The sequence below is a fragment of the Macrobrachium rosenbergii genome, chromosome 41 (assembly GCF_040412425.1).
Source record: "Macrobrachium rosenbergii isolate ZJJX-2024 chromosome 41, ASM4041242v1, whole genome shotgun sequence".
Classification (NCBI taxonomy): domain Eukaryota; kingdom Metazoa; phylum Arthropoda; class Malacostraca; order Decapoda; family Palaemonidae; genus Macrobrachium; species Macrobrachium rosenbergii.
This window is the reverse complement of record NC_089781.1, coordinates 17,888,291-17,913,647: the sequence shown is the minus strand read 5'-3', so window position 1 is coordinate 17,913,647 and position 25,357 is coordinate 17,888,291. Positions and strand designations below refer to the sequence as shown.

Here is a 25,357-nt window from a genome sequence, read left to right as displayed (position 1 = left end):
AAGCAGAATTTTACCCCCCAAAACAGACGAACTGTGTCTGCCTACCATGACTAGAGTAAAAACGTTTTTGAATAATGCAGGACAGAAAATACAACTTTTTCCCACATTTGTGGACTGGAAAAAAGGAGAGGGTGAAAAACTTTAAAAACCTTTCCAAGTTTGATTGATGACAGGAGAAAAAGTTTTGCAAGTCCGAGGAAAACGGCTGCCACTAGATAAGTAAAAACTAGATAAAGGGTCATGTTTTCGTCTTTCTTCATCCCACCTAGGTAGAATAGAATTCTTTGAGGATAAGAGAAGAAAAATGGGATTTTTTTAACGTATGGCTGTATCCTATTTTCGTCAACTCATACAATTCACGTAGCTGACAAGGAGTTGCACACCTGAAGTTTTCAGGTTAAAGAATCTCTCTCTCTCTCTCTCTCTCTCTCTCTCTCTCTCTCTCTCTCTCTCTCTCTCTCTCTCTCTCTCTCTCACTGAAATCAAGTGCAGACAGAAATAACGATAGGAAAAAAAATGGAAATTATGCACGAAGTAACACGGAGCAGAAGAAAATAAATAAAAACACCTGGGTACTCTTGACTCCAGAAGACATAGCTGTTCGGTGTCACGTAGTATCCATCGTCTTTTACATCAATTTGACGGTCGAGGACGGTTGAAGATGGATTGTTTTGCTAACTCATCCTCGGCCGAATGAAGAAGATTCTGTACAGCATTTTTAAGTTGAAGACGCAGTATTTTGCTTTATCTAATGAGCGCAGTGCGTTGTTTTCAGATACCATCTTCATGATTAGTGCTAAGATTGCAAGAGCACGGTTGCCGAAACCCTTTGTTCGAGATCAATTCTGATTGCGTTTACAGGACATAATCTTGGTGAAATATTAAAAATTTTGTTTCTGATGGAGATGAAGAAAAATTAAGGTCGGCTGATGTATGGATGGTAAAAAGCCAAAGGGGCTCAGTACATTTTGGTACAATGAAAATACTGGTATGGTTTCAAAATAAAAATTCGAGTGTTGTTTAATTTTAGCAAATCTCTTCCCAGAAGACATCGCCATGACACAACAGTGACTCCTATCAAGAATGTTAGTTCATAAAAACGCTTGAACGACCATTGCATCTTGGAATAGCAGTTGTGTTTATTCTTCTTCATCAAAGAACGTGACCTTCGGGAGCTGTCTGAAAAGAGAACGTGACAGTCACAATCCGCGAAACAATGTGAAAACTGCCTCATTGGGCTGAATGAATAACCGCCCTCCTCCCGTCCGTCCGTCAGCAGTCGACCAGGGAGATGAATGATTTCTTTAGCCGGGAGAAATGAATGAGGAGGCGCGGCCTCAATGAATGGGTGGATCCCCGGGTTTGGCTCCTTACGAGGTAGGTTCCCGTGGCTGGTACCCCAACCCGACAATTCCCCTCCCCCTCCCGGCTTCCTCCACAGATCTCTTACCCAAGAAATTGCTCGAGGCCAAACAAGACCGTACCCCAGGTGACCTTGGTGGCGGCGCTCTGACTGACTGAACGCACCACGATTTCTTGTGCACTTCCCAGTCTCTTGAGCCTGTAGTCGTCTTTTGTTTCTTTTAGCGTTCCTGCCCCTCCCTATTTTGGGCTGGAATGAAGTATATCAACAAAATATTTATGTAATAAACATTCATTATGCATCACTGGGTTGCGTTAGCCACTAGGTTTCGTCACATGTGGCAAGCTGCGTTCCGTGTTGTCATTCCGTCCGCCCGCTTCATTTCCAAGAATGACTTTGGTGCCTCTGTGTCCGATCCAGAGAAACTGCGTATTCAGGACGAATCACTATTATAATATTTGGTGCAAGTCACCTTGCAGAATTACGTCGTTATGGACAGACGACAATCCTCACTGATGCAATGTTCTTCGAAGAGACGGCCTTTTCCTAATTTGCCAATGTAAACCCAACCATGCGGAAAAAGATAAGAATCATGATGAATGTTACGAAATGTGAAACATATTTTCATGAATGTGTGCCATTTCAAAACAAAAATCAGTTCTCCTTTGTATTAAAATAAGAATAGTTTTAGTTAAGTTTTTTTCTGGCAGCATTCAATTTGGTTACAAGTTCACATTATTTGTTGACAGTACCCTCCCTGGTATCCAATTTGTTACTCATGCCCCATTTTATATGAGTGAATCCTAGTTATAATTTTTATCACATTTTTTTAAGGAGATTTCGATCAACACACTGATCTGAACCTCAAGTTAATCACAAGTCTAAAGGGCATTGAATGAAGCTTTTTTTGTGGTAGCTACATTTGGCATGATCATAAGCGGGGCAGTCGCAAACTATTTTGCTTTTAAAAACCTAGCTGGAATGCACTCCAGATTCAATGTTCTGTCCATAAATCAGCCTTCTTTGGTCCCTCTTAAATTGGGCAGTTAGAAATTGTTTTATAACCAAGGCGTCGTAAGAACATGATGAAATAATTACATAAACTTAGCGTTAAAGGCCATGTGAAAATTCGCTTCTGGAGATAGTGAGGCAACATGAATTTGCTGTATATTTTCTAAACTTACGTACATTGCATCGTTGCTTTATACATTTCACCATTTTTCCTCTTGAACCAAAAAGGAATTACAGTACTCTTCTCACTCAGCCTCTCAGAAGCTTTCATTCATCCCTGCACAGGCTACCTGACACTCCCCGGTCGCCATGCGGTTATCTTAGCACCAACCGTACTGAAGTATCATTTGTAATTCCATCAACTCTTGGTGCCTTTCCATTCTTATTAAAACATTTTTTTTACTTCTTTAATTCCCCTCTGATTTTTCACCAGGTGCCACTGATTTTTAAATCACTTTTACTCAGTAATTTATCCTCGTGTACCCTTTCTTAAATTCCTTTTGCGCTCTTGGCTTTTTTTTACTCCCATTGTGAAACATATTGCCAAAGAACTTTAAATCCATCAGTTAACCGCTCCATGGTGCCAGCGAACTTTAAATCAATCAGTTATTCGCTCCATTGTGAAACCAAAGACAGAGCCTCGTGGGAAACCAATTCTGAATCAAGAAGCTCTGTTGTTTTGAGGTCAAATCCTGGGTTCGCCTTTGTCAGTAGATCAATGTACAGTAGTGTTAAAATCTTTTTGCGCATCTAAGGAGATAGCCTCACCTACCTCTGCTGAAATCCTCTCCAGATATGATATTCAGGGTGGCGTAATAAAGTTAAAAAGTTGCGTGTTACATTCAAGTTCTCACTGGCTTAGAACGGCAATATCACAACTCTCTTCAACTGTCAATTATATTGCATTTTTCTTTAGAGGAAAGCATTATGGTTTTGCTGGTTGCGTCAGTGATGGAATTTGATACGAAATTACGTTCTCGTCATGATCTCTTATGCACTGTAACCACGGTCTAGGTATCGATAGAATATGTCTGTTGTAATTGCTGCAATTTCCAGTCTGCTCCAAGTGTTACAGCATGGTGTTTGAAGTACTAGACAACTTTGCATATGCTTAAATTATAATAGGAAAATTATCACTGGTTTAGGAGTCATTTCTGGCTCTCAGTTCAAATCCGTCTACACATGGTGGAAGAGGATACAGGTAAGTCAGCAGAAATTAAGGTGCCGTTAGCTTTGGAAGAGAAAGTACTTGTTTGTTACTGTAATTTAGACAACACAAGTAGGTCCGTTTGTGTTCTAGCACTGTCAACACATTGACGGTTATAGTCTGGCTAGGACTGTACGCATTGAAATCTCCCATCAGCTATTAGGGGTGCTTATATTTCTCAAGTGTTTCGCTGGAGAACTCAGGACTTGCGGGATATAAGTGCTTTTGGGAGGACTTTTCTCACTATTTTACATTGCAGCGGTGTTATCACTGGCACCATTAGCAATTGGTTCTTGTGTGTCTGCTGCCGAGTACGTCCAGTTAATTTCGACTGGTCTGACCTGGTAGCGTGTGTCTTGGTCAGTTTCGACTGGTATGTTATGCATGATTTTTGCTGTCAGTGTTATTTGGCTTTTGTGGAGTTACATTTTTAAGGCTTTCAAAACAGTTTTTGAAAAAAAAATTCCTTGCATGATGGAGTCATTATATGAATATGAGAAACATCTCGGCATCAGTTTATGTTTTAGCTCACATCTTGAAATGCTGTTCGTACTCTGCTCATTAAGAACTGGAGTTCAGTGTAATAGATGTTGAACGGACATTTCTTGGACCATGTGTGATGTTCTTGGCTACAGTTGAAAGTGCGCAATTCAAGTTTTTGAATTGATTGAACCACAGTCTGAATAAATCTCCACGCTTTGGAATTTTAGTGTTGTATGCCCATATTTGGAACCCTTGCTAAACTACAGCAGTTGTGAAACAGAACTTATACCTCCTTAAGTAGGGTAGCCAACTAAAAGTTGTATATTTTGTGATACAGGTATTAAAAATAAGGCCGATTTGGAGCAAACATTAATTTTCAAAATGTCACCCTTGACAGTTACCACACAACTGTTTTTTGTTTATAAATTCTCGTCAATAATGGATATAATATAGTACAGTACTGAGAATTGCTATCAAGAAAATGGAAAATTCAGATTGGCAGCCTTACATACTGTGAATCTTGTATCCTTAGTGATGTACTGCCTAGTCCAGTTTGGTTTCTGTCAAATCGTGCATTTTTTGTGATGCAGAATTCTTATTTGAGAATTTAGAATTGATCGGACAGCTTCCTTTTAACCCGTAGAAATTATGCAATAATCAGCCCTCCTGTTGCCTGCAGGTAGTACAGGTCAACATCCTAATGACCAGCATATAGCCAGGAGCTTGGTGACTCGTCTGTATTGGTCACTAACAGGTACTGTAACTACTCTGTCTGAATAGACTCTTAGAGAATGATGGATAAGTATCAGAAGAATGTTGAATTTAATAGTTATCAAAATGCAATCAAAGCATGCTGGCAACAGATCTGCTGCAAAACTCATCATGGAGTTTTTAGCCAGCAAATTACAGTTCACTCAGTGGTGGTAACTCTGATTTCTTATTTACATATAATAAAGAGGTCACAGGATCTGGCAGTGAGGCAGAGGTAAGCCAAGGGTAAAGAAGCTCTACATAACTTTCAAGTACAGTACTACTGTAGTTACTTGGTGTGCAAATGGTACCAGATGAATGATCAGGCTAGGTGTAGGGTAATTTTCAGGTGAGCACCGCATTGTATTTCGTACTTGAATGTGCAGGCTTCATTGTAATGCACACAAAATATTTTGATACTCTACTAAAGTACTGTAGTCATTGTACACATGCTGTATACTGTACCAATATCGTATGGTTGTAGATCCGATTATATTTTTCTCTTGTCTGACAAGGTGTCAAACAACTTCAAACTTATGAATCTTCACAGTCGTGGACCACCTACTCAGCCAGCAGAAGACTGACTGGCAGCTCTGTAATATTTGCTAAGAACTCGCATGTCAAGCAAGCAGACAAAGGAGTAGGTACAGGGCATATACGTTCTCTGTAGAGAGCATTATGGCATATATGAATAACCAGATGCCTATTATATTTCTATAATCATGTCAGTATGGTCTACCTAAAGGGCCTTGATGACAGTGAACAGAGACAGTCAGCATTGGCGTCTGATGTGTTGGGCAAGGAAGAACGAGAAGACACCACCAGTCTTCAGACTGGATGAATTTCCTTTTGTTTAAACACCATTCACTCTATTCAGCTGAAAGAGAGCCTTCTTGCCAAGCATCCTTGATATGCAAGCATGCAACAAGGGAAAAGATGTCCTGTTCTAATGGCATTTGATGATGTTGACACTGCTTTTGCCAGAAATCATGAGCAGGGTAGCAAGATGATGTGCATATTACACATGCTGCATAGATTGTACACCATCACATTTTAAAAATTGTTCCCATGGGGGATTCATAATTCATGACGGCTCCAGACTTTCTATGTTGTTATCTTTGTAGCATTTTTTATTTTAATTCTTGTTGCTGAATATTCATTTAGTTATGGTTTCCCATCTGGCACTTTATTCCAGACCAGTGATACTGGAATGGTTCCTTAAATTTTTGTAAAAGGGTTTTATTCTCCTGACTATAATGGGATGCGGTTTTAGACATATCTTCATAAGCTAGTAGCTAATTTTTAGTTGTTTCTTTCATGAGTGATTTTCAGTATCTTGGAGGCTGAATTCCAGTAGGCATGGAACATAAAACCATGTTTGTTAGCTGTGCTTCTTTTACTAAGATTGCTGACGTCAACAGTAATATTCTTGCCAAGTGGTGGGTTCTGAGTTCCAAGTTTAAAGTTGGTTTAAATTTTCCCGCTCCTTCTTGTTTTATTAATTTTTAGTAGCCTCGCTAACAAGGTTTGTCTTTGGTGTTCCCATTTCTCTTAGCCCAGAGAAGAGGGACAACTTCTAAAAGACCCACAGGCAATTCTGTGCATGGTTTGTCATTAAACTGTCAAGTTTTTCAAGAAGTGGACAGTTCATGGGACACATGAATTTCATGCAAGGATTTCTCAGATCCACCAGTAATTCACAATTAGGGAATGGATGTACTCTCCTATATTGAGCAGTTTCCTCACTTGGACTCATCAAGCATTCAACATTTTTGGGTAAGAGTCTTGCTGTCCTTCCTAAGCCCCAGATACTTTTTGCATTATTCAAAAAAGCTCTGGGACCTTTCCAGTTCATCAAAAAATTATCTAGTTCAGTGGAAGGTTGGAAGAAAGGTATTGTTGAAGCTGAACAGCACAGTATCAGAGTATAATTCAGTATCTGAAATGAAGAGTGAAAGGGGGATGAAAACGAGCTTTAAAGAATTGCTTCAAATGTGCTTGTAGAAATACTGCAATGCCCACATTGTGGCCTGTGAGGTATTCCGAAAGTGCTACCCCTTTCGGGGGATGCTATGAAGAAATATAACCGCAGAAGTACCAGTAATGTTTATTAAGCATTTTATTTATATATAGGACATGAATTTTGCATCATAACTGCTGGGGTGCAAGGTAAATTCTTGTTTGTTAGCTCATCAACATCCTGACTCTGAAGCACCACTGTTTTCATTTCATGCTACAGAGTGATGCCTTACAGTATTTAAAACTGCAGAAGGAAAACCACCCCTCAGTCTGGGGTACAACTTGATTTGCATTAAGATACAGTCTTTACCTTAATGCAAATCAGGTGATTCTCTTCTTCTAAGAGAAACAAGCAGTTTAAACTACTGTCTCCTTGATTGTAAACTCAGCCGAAACTTGTACAGTCTGACAACATAAGTGAAAGTTTAGAATTAACAGTTGAAAAAGTTTGTTAATCAGGTAAGGAGAGTCAAACTCACATAAAATGAAATTTAAAAAGCATCACTTGGGGGTGAATAGTTACATGTGATTAATACACGAGTATAGTAATGGTTCTTGACACTTCTGTGTCCTGTTCCTTATATGATATGCAACTCCTCCAGTTTCTGTAACAACATTAATTCACTGACAGATGTTGAAAACATGGATTTATAACTTCAAAATTTCCTTTATATAGGATAATAAGCAGTTCATCATTCAATCACACAAAAACAGTGCATAAAGAAAAGGGTAATAAAACAGCATTGCAATGCTTCTTTGTTTTGACACAAAACAAATATATTTACAATATCTCCATCACAGAATTTTCCTCTATAACCATTAGGAACTGAAAAGCTCTTCATAATAAATTTTATGTAACAACCAATGTAACGACAATAAAAGATTAAAAAAAAAAGAACCCTCACAAACCTGTCAGCAGATATTTGCTCCAAATTTATATTAATCTTTCCCCCCAATACACAGACATTAGTTTCAAAATAAGGTGTATATCTGTATACATTATTTATACTGTATGCCACTATATTTCTTCATACAGTATTTTGTAATGTGGATATGATTGCTTGTACACTCCTGTGAACCCTGTACCAAAACTTTTATCCATGGTAATTTCACAATGACAAAAATAAAAATAAGCTTTTCTTGCTTTGCCGTTTTGTATCTGGGCTTGAACTAGAACTTCATATAATTACATACAAATATTAAATCTCATTATCATTCCAGCTCTTTGCTAGTTAATTGATACACGACCCCTTGATGTAATAAAAACAAACAAATGACACACTTGAAATTTAGCTTATGATATTGACAAAATAGCTAAAATAACAGCAAATTACTTTGTTTTTTATTCAATCAATGGATCAAACGTAAAAAATAAAAGGCCTCACATCATACAAACATACAAGTTAGTATTCATTCACCGCATCTGATGTAAAACTTCATAAACAGTTACAAGGCAAACTTTCTCACAAATATCTAAACTTCCTATATCTTACACTTGTCTGCATAGCAGTGTATATTCATTATCAATGTTTGAGTACTTGATTAATGTTCTCCCTTGCTTACGAATACTATGTTTTAATTTCTGAGCTAGGATATAAATTTACCTTTCAGTCTGCAAGAAAGGGCTTAGATATTAGTGAGTGGACCAATCAAAGAGGACACCAATTCCCTTATCAGTGACTTAAACATGATTTAAGAAACTAGACCATGTCAACAAGCACACACATATGTACATACATACATATTGTATATCCATTCAAGTGGAAGTGTAAATATAAAACTGTAGCACCATACCACACTGTACAGTGGGATGCAGGCAATAAGAAAAAGAGCCTGGTATCCTGTATGCAAGTATGACACTAATGCACAGTATTACTATTAACATGTTTATCTGGATGGATATGGAAGCATGTAGGTGATGTACAAATACATGTTTGTTTTCCTGTGTGTATATATATACATACATACATACAAAAACAACAAAGAAAGAGATAGAACATGCATATTCAGAAATTACATCTGATTCCTCCATAAAATTGTCGGAATTGCTTGAGTGGAGTCACATGGTGTTCCTGTTTATTATAACAAATTCAAACACGTACTGTGGAGGACAGGGCTAGCAATTACCAAGTGCATTTATTACACTAGTTGGTTCTGATATTGGGTCAATCTGTAGCTAATCACTTGCTGTGAATTTTGCATAAATTCTGTTTTTGCATTTATCTATAATTTTCAAATATCAATGCTCATTGTTCAGACGGATTTTTGACCAATAATATTTTTTTCTGTCCAAATTTTTTCATTTGTCAATATTTTCAGATTTTTGCTCTTCTTTCCTCCATTCTTGTTGTTCTGTCTCTTTCGAATGGCATGTATTGTGCGTATGTACATATTTACTGTACATATAATTCAATTAATCATTTATTTGCTATATAACAAACATAAGGAATAACAAAAGCTACAATAAAGCAGGTCCACACAGACCAACATGGTCAATGGCAAACATTTACAGTGAGAAAACATTAAGAAGATATAAAACCTCCAAAATATAAATTATCATTAAGATACAACCTTCTATTTCACACAATTGCTCCCCAATCTACATGGAATCCAGATCCCAAACTGCTGCCAAACTATAGTACCCTTCCTATTGAAAGTTATCAATGGCCACGTGAATCCATAAAGTTTAACAGACATTACATACATTTGGCCAACTTGATGTAAACAAGAAAACATAACCAAACAAAACAAGGCTTTCTAGTTTTCTGAACCTATAAAATTTCAGTGCTGCACTGATAACTTTCCCATGATTTTTAAAAAATTGAAAATAATACTCTAAAATGTCCATATTTTTGCAAATTTTGCAGAACCCAAAATTTCTCTGACACCAAACATCACGTTGATAAAAACAAATATAATCCATGATAAAATGCTGTAATAACAAAAGCCATTGTTCCAAAAAACTGTCTAGTTTTAATAAATTCCAACATGCCAATGATTTACTGTATATGAAACACTGCACAAACAATGATGATAAACATTTACTTTAACTTATGGGCCATGAAAAAGACATTAACTCCAGCTAAAAATATTATATATTTTGGGATGTGACTTAAAACATTATGATGGTTAGCTTAAACCCTGGTAGTTGTATGTCATGTCATTGAAAGGTAACTGCTTTGGAAAAACTATGTGACCAAGTGATAGATTGCTAAACACACAATCACCAGCTCATGTGAAAAAGTATACCATATAAAAAAATACATCAAAGTGAGTTACTGCATTACTAAGATTTATATTTGTAGTTTAAATTTCAACCCAAAGAGAAGAAAGAGAGAGAAAACCTGACATACTAGACTGATTCATTGACCAATGATTTCCCAATCTCTCTTATAAGTATGCAGAAATTGCAGCACTTTAAAGTACTATCACTTGTCATAAAAACATGAAATACACATATCCATCTCTCATCAAAATTTGACATACACATATCAAACCCATCTTTGAAACATATTTATAGTTTGAATGAATGTCAGAAGTAAGGACGACCAGTGTCTCTTTTTCAAGATGCTGGAATGATTAACAGTCACAGAAATAACTGCTTTCCATGGCTTTTGAAATTTACCTCACACAGAAATGTATTTAGCAGTAATTTAAGGTTACGTAAATTCGAACATTCCACAATTAATTTAACTAAAAATATATTTCTGTATAAAAAGCAGCAGTTTAAGTTTAACATATCATCTAAGCCAGGTTGAACATACATAGTTACAGAAATTTACAGAAAACATAATAAAGCTTTCAGATTAATGCACAGTTTTACTATGGTGCAATCTAAAAACTCGGTTTTCATAAAAACAGTTAACAAGAACCTAACTGGACAGTTTTTAAATATGATTTATTTTAAATAAGGGAAAATGTAAAACCTAACTAGGCTGCTGATATGCATTGTTAAATTTCATTTAAAAAAATAGCTGTGGTTGAACAGAAAAAGAAAGAGGTTTTGTCCCCAACATTTCTCATCATAAAGTCCTTAAACAATATTCCCAATTTTTCAGACTTGCCCAAAGACATTCAAATGTCAAAACTCACAGATTACAATTGAAGTTTACTCCAAAATACAAAATCAAACATTTCACTGTAACTTTCCATGATTGAGAGCAAATACTGCAGAAGTGTGAACATCTTAGCTGGCTGAGCTTTGAAATGCAGGTCAATATTAAAACCTCCATTTACAAGAGTTTGTTAACTTCTGTACCGCAACAACTGCTTACTACCTCACAGTAAGCAAATATTTCTTGACACATCTTTTCAAACTATAAAATAAAAATCTGTAACTGTAACAATTATTACCAAAAATAATAGCCTGTAACTTCTTTACCATATTTGCATCATACTTTTGTGAAAAGCTGTTATCTAATAATGCTATTTTTGTAATCAGTTATAGGATATGCTAAAATCAGATGTTTATTTCTTGTTTCATAAATTTTCTGCTCATATCTTTGGCAATCTTATATTAGCACCATTAGTAAAATTCCCAATTTTCTGTAAACTTCCAGAATTTAAACAAAAGGGCAGACTTGTTATACAGTCTATGTACAGTATATATTCCTACATTTCACAGCTCATACCAAATGTTAAATGAGCATTTCATGCCCCTGAGATAGCAATACAAAAGATTGTCAACTAGTTGATTTGTGCTCTAAGTTCAGCTGTGGTGAAGCCTAAATCACCTTTGGTCAGGCTTGACTGTATTACAAAACGTTTTTGCTGCATTTGTATATTCTTGAGCTAACTGTTTTCTACCTACAAGGTATTTTCAAGTGTGACAAAGGCTTCCACCCAAACTGGAACTTATATCGGTAGAACTGCTGGAAAATAAAATGACGATGATCAAGTTCTGCCACAATGAAGACTCAGTAGGAAGTGGATCTATGAATTACATTTCTGAGTGATGTACTATGTGCACGTAAAGTGCAAATGTGATATTTAAAAGTTATCAAAATAGACTCCATGTTGACAATTTTTGAGTACCATAATATTTCTCCTTAAAATTCCCTGTCTTTTCATTAACATGTCAAGACAAGAGGAAGGTTCACCCTAAAGACCTCAAAAAATGCCATACAATTATTGTACTGCACATGGCTGGAAATACAGACTTGTCAAAGAAAAAACAATCTGGCATATCCATTGGAACATCTAGCTCTCCCAGTTGAACTGTAGTTTTCACAAAACGTTTAAAAATCTACCTACAGTAAACAAGTAGCAGTTCCCACACACAAAAGTAGTATGGCAGACAACCAACCCTATTAGCTACATAAATGAAATCTATCCATCCCCTCTCAAACCAAAAAAAAGGTGAGTGATACAGTATTGGCACAGTGTCTATACAAATTCATTACAAATAATGTACAATAAAAATACATACAGTATCATCCACCCTTCAAAAAAAAAAAAAAAAAAAAATTAACTGGTAGCTGCAGGAGCTCTGTAGACTGGAAGTACTGTACATTGGAACTCACAACACACAGCATAACCCTATAGTGTGGTCATGCCAGTGAGCCTTGAGAAACTCTTATAACCACACATTCTTGAGCATCACAAAACTTAATCGAATGTTCTCGTCTTTCCCACCAATCTCGCAATACGGTGGTTTTAATATCAAGATTTCCTACATATCTTGTGACTTTTCACAGTTCAGTAAGAAAACCACAATATCACATACTGTACCTAAAACTGCTATCCATATAATGTCCACGTAAAGTTTCCCACTATGTGTACCAAAGACACAGTCTGAGGTTGTCCTGTGGAGTGAACTGCATTTGACTTACATTTTCACTGATTCTCACACCATTATTTTCATTACAAAAGTCTTCATATATCCTTATTGAAAAATATATCCTTTGACGGTTAAACTTAAAGATGATTAAATATCAATTTTAAAACTCTTCAAAAGTTCCATTCACTAACTAACTGCTGTGCTTTTCCAGAAGCAATGAATGCTACTGTTATTCTCTGATCCACTCAAAATCCATGGTTGCCATCAACACAAATGAATTCTTGTAATGGACTGACACTAACAGAGATGCAATTGTCATAACAGCGAAACTGCACAAGAAATCTTATGGAGTTGATTTTTCATTATTAAATAAATTCACTCAAAACGGAGTGGAATAAAGCTCTACTGAGCTAACTGCTTCAAATTCCCTTTACCCTGTATCTCCTTTTAGAGTTTTTACATCTGGAAAGAAGGCCATGATTTATATCTTGTTTCCTTTCTACTTGGCAAATTTGCATACATGAACTTTGAAATTGTCATTCTTCCACCTGCAATGAACACCATGGGTTCTCTCTTCACATTTTCACTTCAAGTATTCCCTTACTTTCAATTGCTCTTAATTAGCACCAAGTTACTTTATGTGCGTTGTGCTTTTCCAGCAGCATTTATAAGTTTTTTAGATTGCATTTTCTACTTGCTACGAGTCCAGTCATGAAGCATGTGGTCAAGAGGATTTCACTATGCAATTCTGCTGACTGTGAATGATCAACTGACTGTGGCTTGAAAACTTTGCTTCACACAGTCCACATGTGAATGGCTGCACCGCAGGTTGGGTTAGCTGTTGCTGAAATATAAAAAATTTCTTGTTAATCACAGAAATAAACAAAATTCCTGAAAAACATGCTAAGACTATTGAAATAAATGCACCTTCAGACTTCAGCACTTTTGGTCTTATTTTATTTCATTATTGATTTTCAGACATGCATGATTACTAGTTATTATTAATTAATGAAGTCTTCTTAATTACAGGCTGGCCATTCAACACTAATGTCCTGTAATCATTCATAGATGAAGATGATATTTCAAGTGTAGTGGCAAGGTTCTTGGTGTGCCCAACGTACCGGTAGGTGATGGATACCTTGTGCACATTGTACAGGTGACCACTAAGGTGCTCCAAATCAAGAAACTTCTCATGGCAGAGGTAGCATGCCAGGAGGCCAGCTGTAGCACCCTGGGGGGGAGGGATGGGAGGCTATGGGATGTTGGGAAGACTAAAGGAAGAAGACTTGCGATTCAACTACAGTTACAACAATAGAGAAACACTACTTCCTTCAGATTAACCATCACCATATGGATTCCTTTACACCTAAAGTGAAACAAAGTGCTTTTAACTAACCCATGAAAAAAACAGTATGAACCTCTATTAATGCCAACAGGAATGAGGATGAACCATGCTAAAATTATGCAAAGTCCCCAATAAGGTAAGAAATATTTTAACAATTTTCAGTCCATAAGTTAAAGTTAGAATAGGGGACCACAATGAAAAATATAGTCCCATGCAACAGACAGCATAGAAGTCATATTGTAAAGTAATTTAGGTACAGTGTTATCAGACAAATCAATCAAATAAGTTACTACGTCATATCTTGATGGTGACAAGCCCATAAAAAATATATTAAATAAAAAGGATCTGGTAGACTAATGCCATGCAATCTCCTGTAATGTTAGTAACCTTCAAGATAAAGAACCTTACAGCGTATTGTAGTCTCATCTTCTGATACTTAAAATTTAATTTTACAAGAATGTAAAATATTTGTAAACTTAATATCATTAAGCATAAATATCAAGAGTTCATCATTATTTATGTAACAGACATTTACTGACTTGTATTTTGGGCAATAAAATGCATGTTAATTTTCTATCACAGTCCATAAAAAAAGGTAATTTTTTCAAAACAGAACTTATTTCTGAATTCAAACCCCATTCTTATGATTAGCCAGCATTCATAGTCTTCAGTATCCAGAGAGATCAGCTTCATTTGCAAGAAAGTATCATTATCCTGTGGTACACTGCATGAGTGAGCAGACACTAAGTCCAAGGCAAGAAACAGGTTCCTCATTTTGTTGTCTCAACTAAGGGTTATAAGAAAGGTGGGGTTGGGAGGATGGCACTCTTATCATAAATAATGGTTTTGTATGAAAAAGTTTTTAAAAACTGTTTCCCTCCCCCCCCCAAAAAAAAAAAAAAAAAAAAAAAGTCCAAATTACAATTTAGTAGGAAAGAATATATTTGCTGAAAATGCCAAAATGGCTAATTGAGATTTGGAAGGATCTGTCCTAGAGTTCTTTGGGACTAATATAAACATCAGACCCTGACTCACAAGTAATTCGTAACTTCTGAAAGACAGCAATCCTGTTGTGTAAAGTAACTGTCAAGATAAGGATTCAGAACTTTGCCACTAACTCCACCTTTCACTATAACACCGATCAAAGAGACCCAAGGGTTGGAAGACCCATATCTCTGGGAGCAGGTCAAGGAATCCCAGACAAAATCAAATCATTAGCCATCAAATATGAACTCATCATTGCAGAGGTATCCAACAGCTATAACCAGCTGCTAACTCTATGGAGGCACTAGCTGTATATAACAAGGGTCTGAAGGAGATGCTGGTTCTAAATGCAGAATTGAACACCTGGGCAGCATAATTATATTGCCTTTCCCAGTCTTCTACTTCTATATTAACATTAGCTCACCATTTATTGCATAATATAGTAATTCTTGGGTTCCTAACAATAACATGAATAGGTAGTGACTAGCAGGATGTACTGTAACTACCAGAATGACACAGTAGTCACCTAAGTCAGTAGTGACTGGGCAGAATGTCACAGCATAAAGACTAAAGATTTCCATAACCTCTTTAGCCTGTTATGTTATGGAATTCTGAAGTTTTAAAATCTTGTGCTACAGTCAACAAGTTGGCTTACTAAATTCTCAACTTATTATTGGTCCTAAGCTCATAGACTAGGTTTGGCTTGAATCTAGTCCTGTCTACTGCTTTACTGGATGGAGCCCTTGGCACAACTTGGACAGCCTAGTCTTAACTTGATACAGTCTATTTAGCAATGCTCTGGACTTTGCTCCTGTCATGGCCTGGCTCTGGTCCCAGCTAACATTTGGGACTGTGCCAATGCTGCTTTGGATATGGTTCTTGACATAATGTGAATTTGGCTCTGATTAAGATGTGGTTTAGACTTTTCTTGTTCTTGATGTGTGTGTTTTTTTTTAAACACTAGTGTTGAATCATTGTGCCCTGACTCCAGGGCAGTCCGATCACTGGAAGCAGACCTTTCCTGTACAGTTTTCACTGTAGTTTTTTATATAAGCATGACTGTTCCTAGCCCATCAGTGTAGCTGACCTAGGCATGGCCATGCTCCTACTACAGTTGTAAATTCCTTGTTCTTGGTATAATAGTGCTCCTGATATAGTCAGGCCATTGGCAAGAATGGTCTCATTTTCACCAAGTATTCAGAGTTCCTGATACAGCCATGTCACAAGCACAGTCATACCCTGGAGAGATTGGGCATTAAGAGCACCCTTGCTGATGGCAATGGCACATTCACAGTTCAGCAGAGCTCCAAGTGAAGCTGTGTGTATCTGGCATAATGGTATTCCTGGAACTGCTGAGCTGCTTGGTCGAGTTGCTAGTTTAAAGGTTGCTAATGAGCAAAGGGACAGTTCAGTGCCTGGAGATTGAATATACATAAGCATATGATCACCCCTTAAAGGCTCCTTCCTCTCCACCCACCAGCATTTAAGAGACCTAAAAGAGTACAGCAGTGGCTGTTGATGTCTCAGTAGGTTGAATGATACAGCGCAAATCCCCATCTCTAGTTCACCATAATGAGGGGGCCTTGAACCAGAATGTGTGTAATAAGAGTTGCAGATAGTCCCACTGAGCTTCCATTTCCATTATTCTTGGTGCAGACATGTAACTAGTGGCCCATCCACTACCCCTGCTTGGTCACAGCATTCCTGGATGTCAAGTCCTTAGTCATAAATAGGCCCATGAATGACACTACTGATCAAATTCTAGACAGACATCATCTTCTCCACCATTTCTAATGACCCCAAAAAGACCATGAAGCTAAAAATTTTTAATAAGTCACCAAGCCTCTAATGAAATGTAACCTCTAATGAAATGTAACCTTATACTATACCATACACAGTGTTGATGAGGTTGAGTGAGGTCTACCAGTTCAAATGCCCTATCCAGGATGTTTTGAGGCAGATTTTGTGCCCAATTAAAGAGTGCTTTTTAAGAGGCATTATAAGATGTCCTTAGCACTATTCCAACCTACTAACATTGCACCTGACAACCGATGTGATGCTGCACCAGACAGCTGCCTCCTACCATCCTTGAGTCATTACAAAATCTAAGGCAGAAACAAATGCTAAATGTCACTCATGCGAGTTTTCTTTTGCCTGCTATCATCGGAAGACCTTTTACTAGAACTAGTGGGCTGAGATTCTCAGCAACTTACATGAGAGGCTTTCCTAACAGCCATATATCCCTAGAACAATAAAATTATCCAGACTCCTCTCAGGTGGTTGCAAAGATTGCAACAACATAACCTTTATATCAACCACACAATTTGAGGCAAAAAGGCATCTGCTAATAAAAGGCAACAAAATCACCATGTTATAATGACCACTTTTTTGTCTGGCAATGCCACATAAATAACCCCATAACCTATATTAATCCATTACAATCAATTCCTACATAAGGTCAAAATGTTTTACTACATTTTTGTAACCTTCCTGATAGTAATAGGAAATATCTGACTTGTGTACATAGCCTATGATGAGGATATACTTGTAAAAGTACAGTGGAGTATTTGAATTTTTTAATTACTGCTTTAACACCACCACAATTGACAAGGACTTTTAATGCTTTGATGACCATTATTGTATGATGCCAGCAATCAGTGTGGCAAACCAGCCAAATCATTTGTTCTCTCACCCCCCAGTGAAGTAGATTTCATTTACATACCTTGCTAAATAAAACTGATCTGTAGTTTACCAGACCACCAATTAATTACACTTTCCTATGTTTATTTTACACATACAACAAACTAAATTACATCGAGAGGAAGTACAAAAAATTAACTTTGAGCTAATAACCAGAGTAACTCGATGATTAACACAAAACTAGTACTGCAATACTAATACTAATACCAGTGCTCATTTAAACAAAAAAGCAAGTCAATCAAAACATAAAACCAAAACAGAAGTTGGCAAGGTAAGACAAAGCAAACTGAGAGCATGCTAACTAGTCTACCTAGTCTACTGCTTGGTAGCTAGTTAGTACTGAAGATAGCAGAAAAAATTTACTACAGTATATAAGAACTATAAAAGTAAGTTGAAACATGAGGGAAGCAAAACTGTAACAACTAAGTTCAAACACAAAGTCCAACAGGAGGACTATCTCATCTTTTAAAATAAAATAAACACTGTGTCCATAAAAATCTGCAAGTTCTTTCAAAATGGTCTCCAGTGGTAATCCATGTTAAGTAAAACCATATGTGATCACTTGTAACATAAGAAGAATCATTAACTCGGTCAGTAGAAGTACTTGTATTCCCTATTGGAAAACAGACTGACCCTGTTTCCTACCAAGAACCACCCAAGGATGCTCAGTACCACAGGATGATGGCAGCTTTCTTTCAAGGTAAAATGAAGTACTGTATCAGGTAAACTGAAAACCAAAAATGTGGGCTAAATATAAATGACAGGTTTGTTGTGTGAAACAAAATTTGTTTCATCTCTACACTGATACATATTACACTGAAAGAAACAAGATCCTCTTAATGCTTCATGAAATGATAAATCTGAAGTTTTTAGCTTTAGAATGGGTGTTTACATTAACTGCAACATGGCAGTCCTATATAACCTTTTGGCAACTATCATTTCCAAATGAAAGCTTATACTAAAAGTTATTAATAGAAGAAATATTAAGGAAGCTTCCATTTGGGCAAGTGTGTTTCTACTTAATACAAAATTTACAATTATGGTAGTCAGACTAAGTCAAGGAACTATGTTCAGTGCTGTCATTCCAGGATATTACCAGAGCACCACACCCGTGACACAAGACCACTTTCTAATGGCTGATAATGACAGCTTTCAAACTTGTACACAATAAAATGTGCCTTTCAGTTAACTGGAATGAGTCAAAACAGACTTGTACCATACAACAGAGCACGAAGGAACTAAATAACCATACTGTTACTTTATGAACACAGTACACAATAAAGCTGCATTAATACCACTAACAATACTGAACATCATAATGACCACACATTCTTACTGAAAGAGTCAAAAGGCCAGAAACTTCCATGGAGTCCTTTCGTATGAAAGTAACTCGACAACAAGCAAAATACAAGTGAAAACCCTCCATTCTCCAGTAACAAAAAAACCAAACTGATGCACTGCTCTCACAATACTAATGTAAACTATACTCACTGAACCAATTTCGATGGTCTGCAGTGTACTTGACTGTGGACTGTATGACTCGCTTGCTGATGGTCCCATAATAGGTATATTTGCACTTCCTGGCTCCTGAGCAATTGGCACCTCCTCATCTTCATCACCCTCTGTTTATAAACAATTCAAAGCAATTTACATTTCCAGTCAGTAAATTACTGGACTCAATTATTTCCTATGAATATTACCAAGCCTAGCATTGTATCAACAGCAAAATTCACATAAATGAAGTCAGTGTTTCACACATTAAGCATAAACAATGGCAGAAAATTATCAGTTAAAGGACATAAATTAAAAAAAAAAATTATAAAAACTCTGGCATGTTATGAATTCATGAATTTACCTATAAGAGGCAGAACAAACAAAAGATAAAGAACAGAGATAACTCATCACTGTCTAATCCCATAAAGGTTAATTCTGATGAAAATGTACAGTAATTTTGATTTGATTTGGTCTAAGAAAGTTTTTGTCTCATGAAATGACATGTAAATGCTAAGAGACAGATCCACTACATACTAATCCTGCTGCCAACATTCTGGTTTAAACTACATGGAAATCAAAGCCAAAGAACTTTGTACATGAGCTCTTTTATCTCCATTCAACAAAATACAGTATTTTACTATATTAATTTTCCTGTCGTATATGTTCAGATGTCATGAGATGGGTAAAAACTAGGCTTTCTTTCCTTCCCTACTGAGGAGTAACACTAGTGTCCCTACTAGGCTACCACTTGAGGTGAACCTTAAAACATTCATTATACATGAAGCAGAGAGAAGGAGAATTGACACATTACAAAATCAGTCATTTTGGAAATGCTTCAAGGTTTTGAGGTGACAGGATTGGAAATTGGCAGGTAAGGGCAATATCAGTATTCTTTTTAATATTATTATACTGCATAACATTAAATAATGGCAGAAAATTATTTTTAACATCACAACCTTGACCTTGAAATCTGGTTTGTAATAATACTTTGAGTAAAATAATCAAGTGTTCATGGTACTTATACCTTCTTGGTAAATTTCTTTATGTGATGGGTAAAAACAAACTTTACCATAATGATGTTGCAGATTAAAAATAATAATAATAATAATAATAATAATAATAATAATAATAATAATAATAATAATAATAATTCTGCTATGAATTTTATCTAAAAAATATGTAAAACTACCAATAATAATTCTGCTATGAATTTTATCTAAAAAATATGTAAAACTACCAAGAAGTTCAAGAAGGGAAGCTGCAAATATCAAACAAATACAATTATGAATATAATCACCCGTGTCTTCATCATTTCCACATCCAGACAGAGGATCATCCTGCTCATCTCCAAGTGGATAGTCATCCGAGTTTGTGGAGGAATTGCTGACCGTGCGTACTCGGTGGTGGAGTCTCTCCTGAGAAGTTTGCCAAGCTGCCAACTTGCCCGGCTCCTTCTCGTACAAACGTGTCGCCATAGACTGCAAAAATGAAAATTTTAATCACTTTCTGTACTGTGATATGTAACAATTCAAGAGTAAAAAAAACTTTGGATATTTTTCTCTCATTTAAAATAAGCAATTTAAACTAAATGGTTAACTAGATATAGGAAAATTATGTTTATTTGTACAAAATGGCAATATTTAAAATGGTTTGTATTTTTCCTATATAAACAAACCAAAGACTTTTACTGGATATCCATCATGCAAGCTAAAAGTTCGTCTGTACCAAATCATGCGAAGATCTCATTCTAAAACTTCCATTCAAACTGCTAATCAATATAAAAATTATATTGATTAGCAATTTAAGGACTTAAAATCTTGAAAAGAAATTGAATGAATGCTACATAAGAAAAATGTACTAAAACATTAAAACTATTATTACTTTATTCGAAGGATATAAAATAACAATGCTAACTGCTTGATAAGACCTGCTAATGTTAATTTATAAGCATAACTGTTCTATTAATATTCTACAAGAAACTACTGTAAATGAAGTCTTAAGAATATCTTAACTATAACAAAATATTATTTATGATTACACAGAACAAACCTGTAAACTTTCCAATGAATTATCACAGTCTGTAGTGTCAATTTCATTGAGATTGGCGCCAGACCTCTCAATCTCAGCATAAGTACCGAAGGGCAGTTTTCCAAGACACTCTAACTTCATGATGTGCATTTTAGAGCGGAGATGCTTAGCCAGGTGACCATGAATACGGAAGGCTATCTTACAGTCATGACACTTGAAGGGACGGGGATTATCGGTGCTTGGTGTCCCAAAGGTCATATTCATATTAACCTGCAAAAATCATATCCACTTTCAACACTAAAATATGGTACTGCAACTAAATCTTCTGAAAAAAATATAAAAACCAGACAGTTACGCAATTTAATGTAATAGCACCCCCAAACTTTTCTGTTAATAATGTAGTGCAGTAGTATATGCATACATGAAAAGGGGTAAAAAAAAAGTACTTTACTTTTCATTTACATTAATAGTAAATATAAAAAAAAACAGAAGTACACGGTTTGATGTCTTTATCCAGCCCAAGTCTACAGGAAAGAAAATTTGGGGAAAAGAATAGAAATGGGAGAATGTAGGCACCAAAGATAACAGATGCATTGAGAGAATTCAAATGTTTGGCATAGCAGGGGAAATTTTTCAAACCAAGCATGCAAAATGTTCAGCCCTAAAAATAGTCATGTGAGAAGTGGTGACCTACTAATTATTAGAAGGAATGTTAAGAGATGGAATTCACTTTTTTATCTCAGTGATAAAATTAAATTTCTCATACAAATTTTCAGGCCATTTACAGATGACAGACTTTTCAAGTATTAGACCCATGAAATGTTTTACTGACAAATGTTTTTGTCAGAACTCAGTGTTCATTCATATTATACTTACTAATTCAAAATACCTAAACACACAACAATGAGATGACTGGGATGGCCACCAATCTGAATGCTGCTCTATATCTGGTTCTTTGTGCTATTGACATTAGTAGTTCTCTTGCAAAATTTTTAAGGTTATTATACTGATCAGTTTCCATACATATGTCTGATGTTCAGTAAAATTTTGACACAAGAGTAATACAGTAATAGTAATGCTATCTTGGATAATATTAAGATGGATAACGCAAGTGGTAATGGAGTAGAAGGAAAGAAGGTAAGTGGACCACACAAGATAAATCATTTGATAATCCAAACAGGTACCATGAAAAGGGGAAGAATAAAGGTATTTGCAAAATGTTAAATGCCTATGCATTCACCAACAATTCATAAGTACAGGGAAAAAGGGATGCGTAATCTATCTACGTCAGTCTCAAGCAGCCAAAACTATTTCATGCTTAAGGTATGAACAGTGATATCTGTTTTAATGCTTCAATTATATCCAGCTTATTTTGTACAGTTGCAAGACATTACAAATAAAAAGAAACAGATACTACCCTACACAATAATAAGGCTAAACATATAGCAGCTGGTAATTCAGTACTAGCAACCAAAACAAACTACAAAATGGGCTACCCAGTACTACTGACAACAATAAACCACATTATAGAGCCTCCTTCTAAAGCTCCAACTATAAGGAAGATAAAAAATGCAAGTCCTCTGTGGAACACTAATCAGTCAACCTCATGTGGAAAAGTATTACACTTGGTATGCTGTTTTCCATAACAAACAAGGTTTCTATGAAACACCATAAAAATTAACCTAATATTGTGAAAATGTATTAGGCTAGGAATGCACTTCCATAACCAATAAGGCCTCAATAAAACACTTTACTAACTACACTTATCCATAACCAATAAGGCCTCAATAAAACACTTTACTACCTAACCTAATGTTGTAAGAATGATCAGTATTATAGTATTCAGCTAGGTATGTGATTTTCCATAACCAACAGCACCTCTTTCAAGAGGTGTCAAAAATCTTAAAATAAATTGGAAAGTTGATAAAAGAATCGATGAGCAATAACTAAAAGCAGTGAAAACAACCTTTTCCTTAGAAAATGATAACAATAAATACAAAATATTAATTTGAAGTATGCTAATGAGAGAGACTTACCTTGTTAAAATGACTTAGGGACCGTTTATGCTTCTGCAAGTGGCCATTTGTTCTAAACGACACAGAACAAGAATCACATCTGTAAGGCCGTTCCATATAATGAATGTTCATGTGTATGCTCAGTTGTGACTGTTTATTGAATTCTTTATGGCATATGCTGCACTTACATTTGCCATCATCATTTCCCAGTCTGAAAAAAATTAATTATGCAAAAATATAATTATAAAGATTTATGAAAATGCAATGCAGAATTTTCAAAGTAAAAAAAATACTACTGTACAACATTGGGTTATATGGTATACAATTTTCTATTACACAAGAAATCAATTATCTGTATGTTCCAAGCTAACTATGAAAGAAAAAACCTGTAAGATGAAGGCTAACTATGAAATATTAATACTGTACAAACCTTGGTTATAATACCATATTGATATAAAAATGCAATTTGGTTATAATAAAAACTGGTTATGAAAAAAAAAACTATTACAGTACTAGTAAATAATAACCCACATCATAAAACCCCCTTTTGATAGGAATGTAAATGATAAAAAGTTCAAAATTAATAAACTGTGAATTCAGGAAGTACAGTAGAGGTTGTATTGTACACTAAGTTCAGTACAATGTTTACTTTGATAAGAAATTTTAGCAGTCGACTGCCAGAAACACATACCACTTTTATTCATATTCTCTCATGCTCTACTGTACACTGTCTTACCTGCTAAGAGAAGGTACAACCCCACTCGGTACTAAGAAAGCTGTTTTTGTATCCATGCCAACACTGTTCATAACAGTCAAGTTAGCTGGGGGCGTAGGCATACGGGACGTCACGCCCTGTGCTGAACTGGAATTAACACCACCAGAACTGCTCGATGAGGGTGCGGACGACTGATTTTGCTCAATATCTGAGCCTTGACTAGCAACTTCCTTTCCATTTTTTTTGGATTCATCAACACTCATCTTGGCATTACTCTCTGATTCAGCCTCTGATTTTTTAGGCAATTCGGAAGGTTCATTATTTGCAGATGATGATGCAACTTCAGTGGAAGTCTGAATCAAGTTACTCTGAGGTGAGTCAGGGGATGTATCAGATGATGAGTTTTTATATTGCTGCCTTTTGAATGTCGTGTCCAGAACTGCCCTCTCTTTTAAGTAAGCTTGTAACATTGAGCTATTACAACCATTCTCCTTTGTTGGATCTGGTACAATGCTCTGTCTCTCCCCTGAAGAAACATTAGAAATGCGCAACGTTGTGTTGTAAATGGACTTCAGAAGGGTTGATGACTCTGTGACAGGAGATAAAATTTCTGAGGGATGTTCCCTAATGGGTGTTGAAGGGGTACCTGGAGATGCCAACTTGCCAACAGGTGATCTAAGGTCAGCTACTGAAGATTTGCTCATGATAGGCAAAAAATTTGGCCTTGTAGGAACTGGATGCTTTTTCAAAGATAGAACTTTATCATGCCCTACTGTGTTAGAAAGTACTGTCATTTTCTTGACACTAAGGTCTATGGGAGAATCACGAGATGAAGAATCCATACCAGTGTCTACACTGGCCCCTTTTCCTTCACCTGATGTTTGTTGAGAGCTGCCAAAAGAACTGCTAACGCTTGGAAGCATAACCAAGACACCTGCCCTGGATATAGCAGGAACAGCGGCAGCAGCAGTTACAGGTTTTCTTGGATCAATTGCTTCCTTGGCAGATGAGGCCTCCTTTTCTTTGTAAAGCTTTGATTCCTCTTGTTCCTTTAAAACTTCAGCATCTTCAAACTGATCTTCATCCATAATGTCATCATCGTCCTCATCATCATCCACATCATCGTCATCATCATCCTCATCATCGTCGTCATCATCATCGTCGTCAATCCTGTCTTGTTCCATTTTTCCCTAAAAAAAAAAAAAAAAAAAAAAAAAAAGATTAAAAATTTAAATACCTTTGATGAACAATGCACAGTAGCTTACCAACTAATTTTTATTTATCAAGTCTAGATTTGATAAATTACTGCATACATGGTATTATTAAAATATAACATTGAAACAGAAAGAACATGGGTTAGAGGTGACCATATTCAAGAAATTTCAGTAAATTTCTCTGATATAACCAACCATAACACCTACATTTTTTCATATTTTTTTTTCTTTTAGCCACTGAAGTTATGGC

General features: G+C 36.0%; 1 protein-coding gene and 1 long non-coding RNA gene across 7 annotated transcripts in view; one reads left to right on the top strand and one right to left on the bottom strand.

Annotated features, from left to right (window-relative positions):
• The window catches only part of LOC136826707 (uncharacterized), a 200,048-nt gene extending 179,362 nt beyond the window's left edge, over nt 1–20,686 (top strand). For 2 of the 6 annotated variants that reach the window (XR_010849685.1, XR_010849688.1), the window contains one exon: nt 13,642–19,139. This is a non-coding gene — a long non-coding RNA (uncharacterized lncRNA). Of the gene's footprint in view, nt 1–13,641; nt 19,140–19,803; nt 20,007–20,459 lie in introns of those variants that run through there. The other 4 variants (XR_010849689.1, XR_010849687.1, XR_010849686.1 and 1 more) reach the window with 4 other exon arrangements.
• The window catches only part of shn (schnurri), a 139,131-nt gene continuing 121,350 nt past the window's right edge, over nt 7,577–25,357 (bottom strand). The window contains 7 exon segments of the mRNA XM_067084093.1: nt 7,577–13,456; nt 13,734–13,843; nt 19,133–19,263; nt 20,433–20,613; nt 21,185–21,433; nt 23,200–23,389; nt 23,915–25,083. Coding sequence (XP_066940194.1) covers nt 13,447–13,456; nt 13,734–13,843; nt 19,133–19,263; nt 20,433–20,613; nt 21,185–21,433; nt 23,200–23,389; nt 23,915–25,083 — 2,040 coding nt within the window. The 3' untranslated portion in view covers nt 7,577–13,446.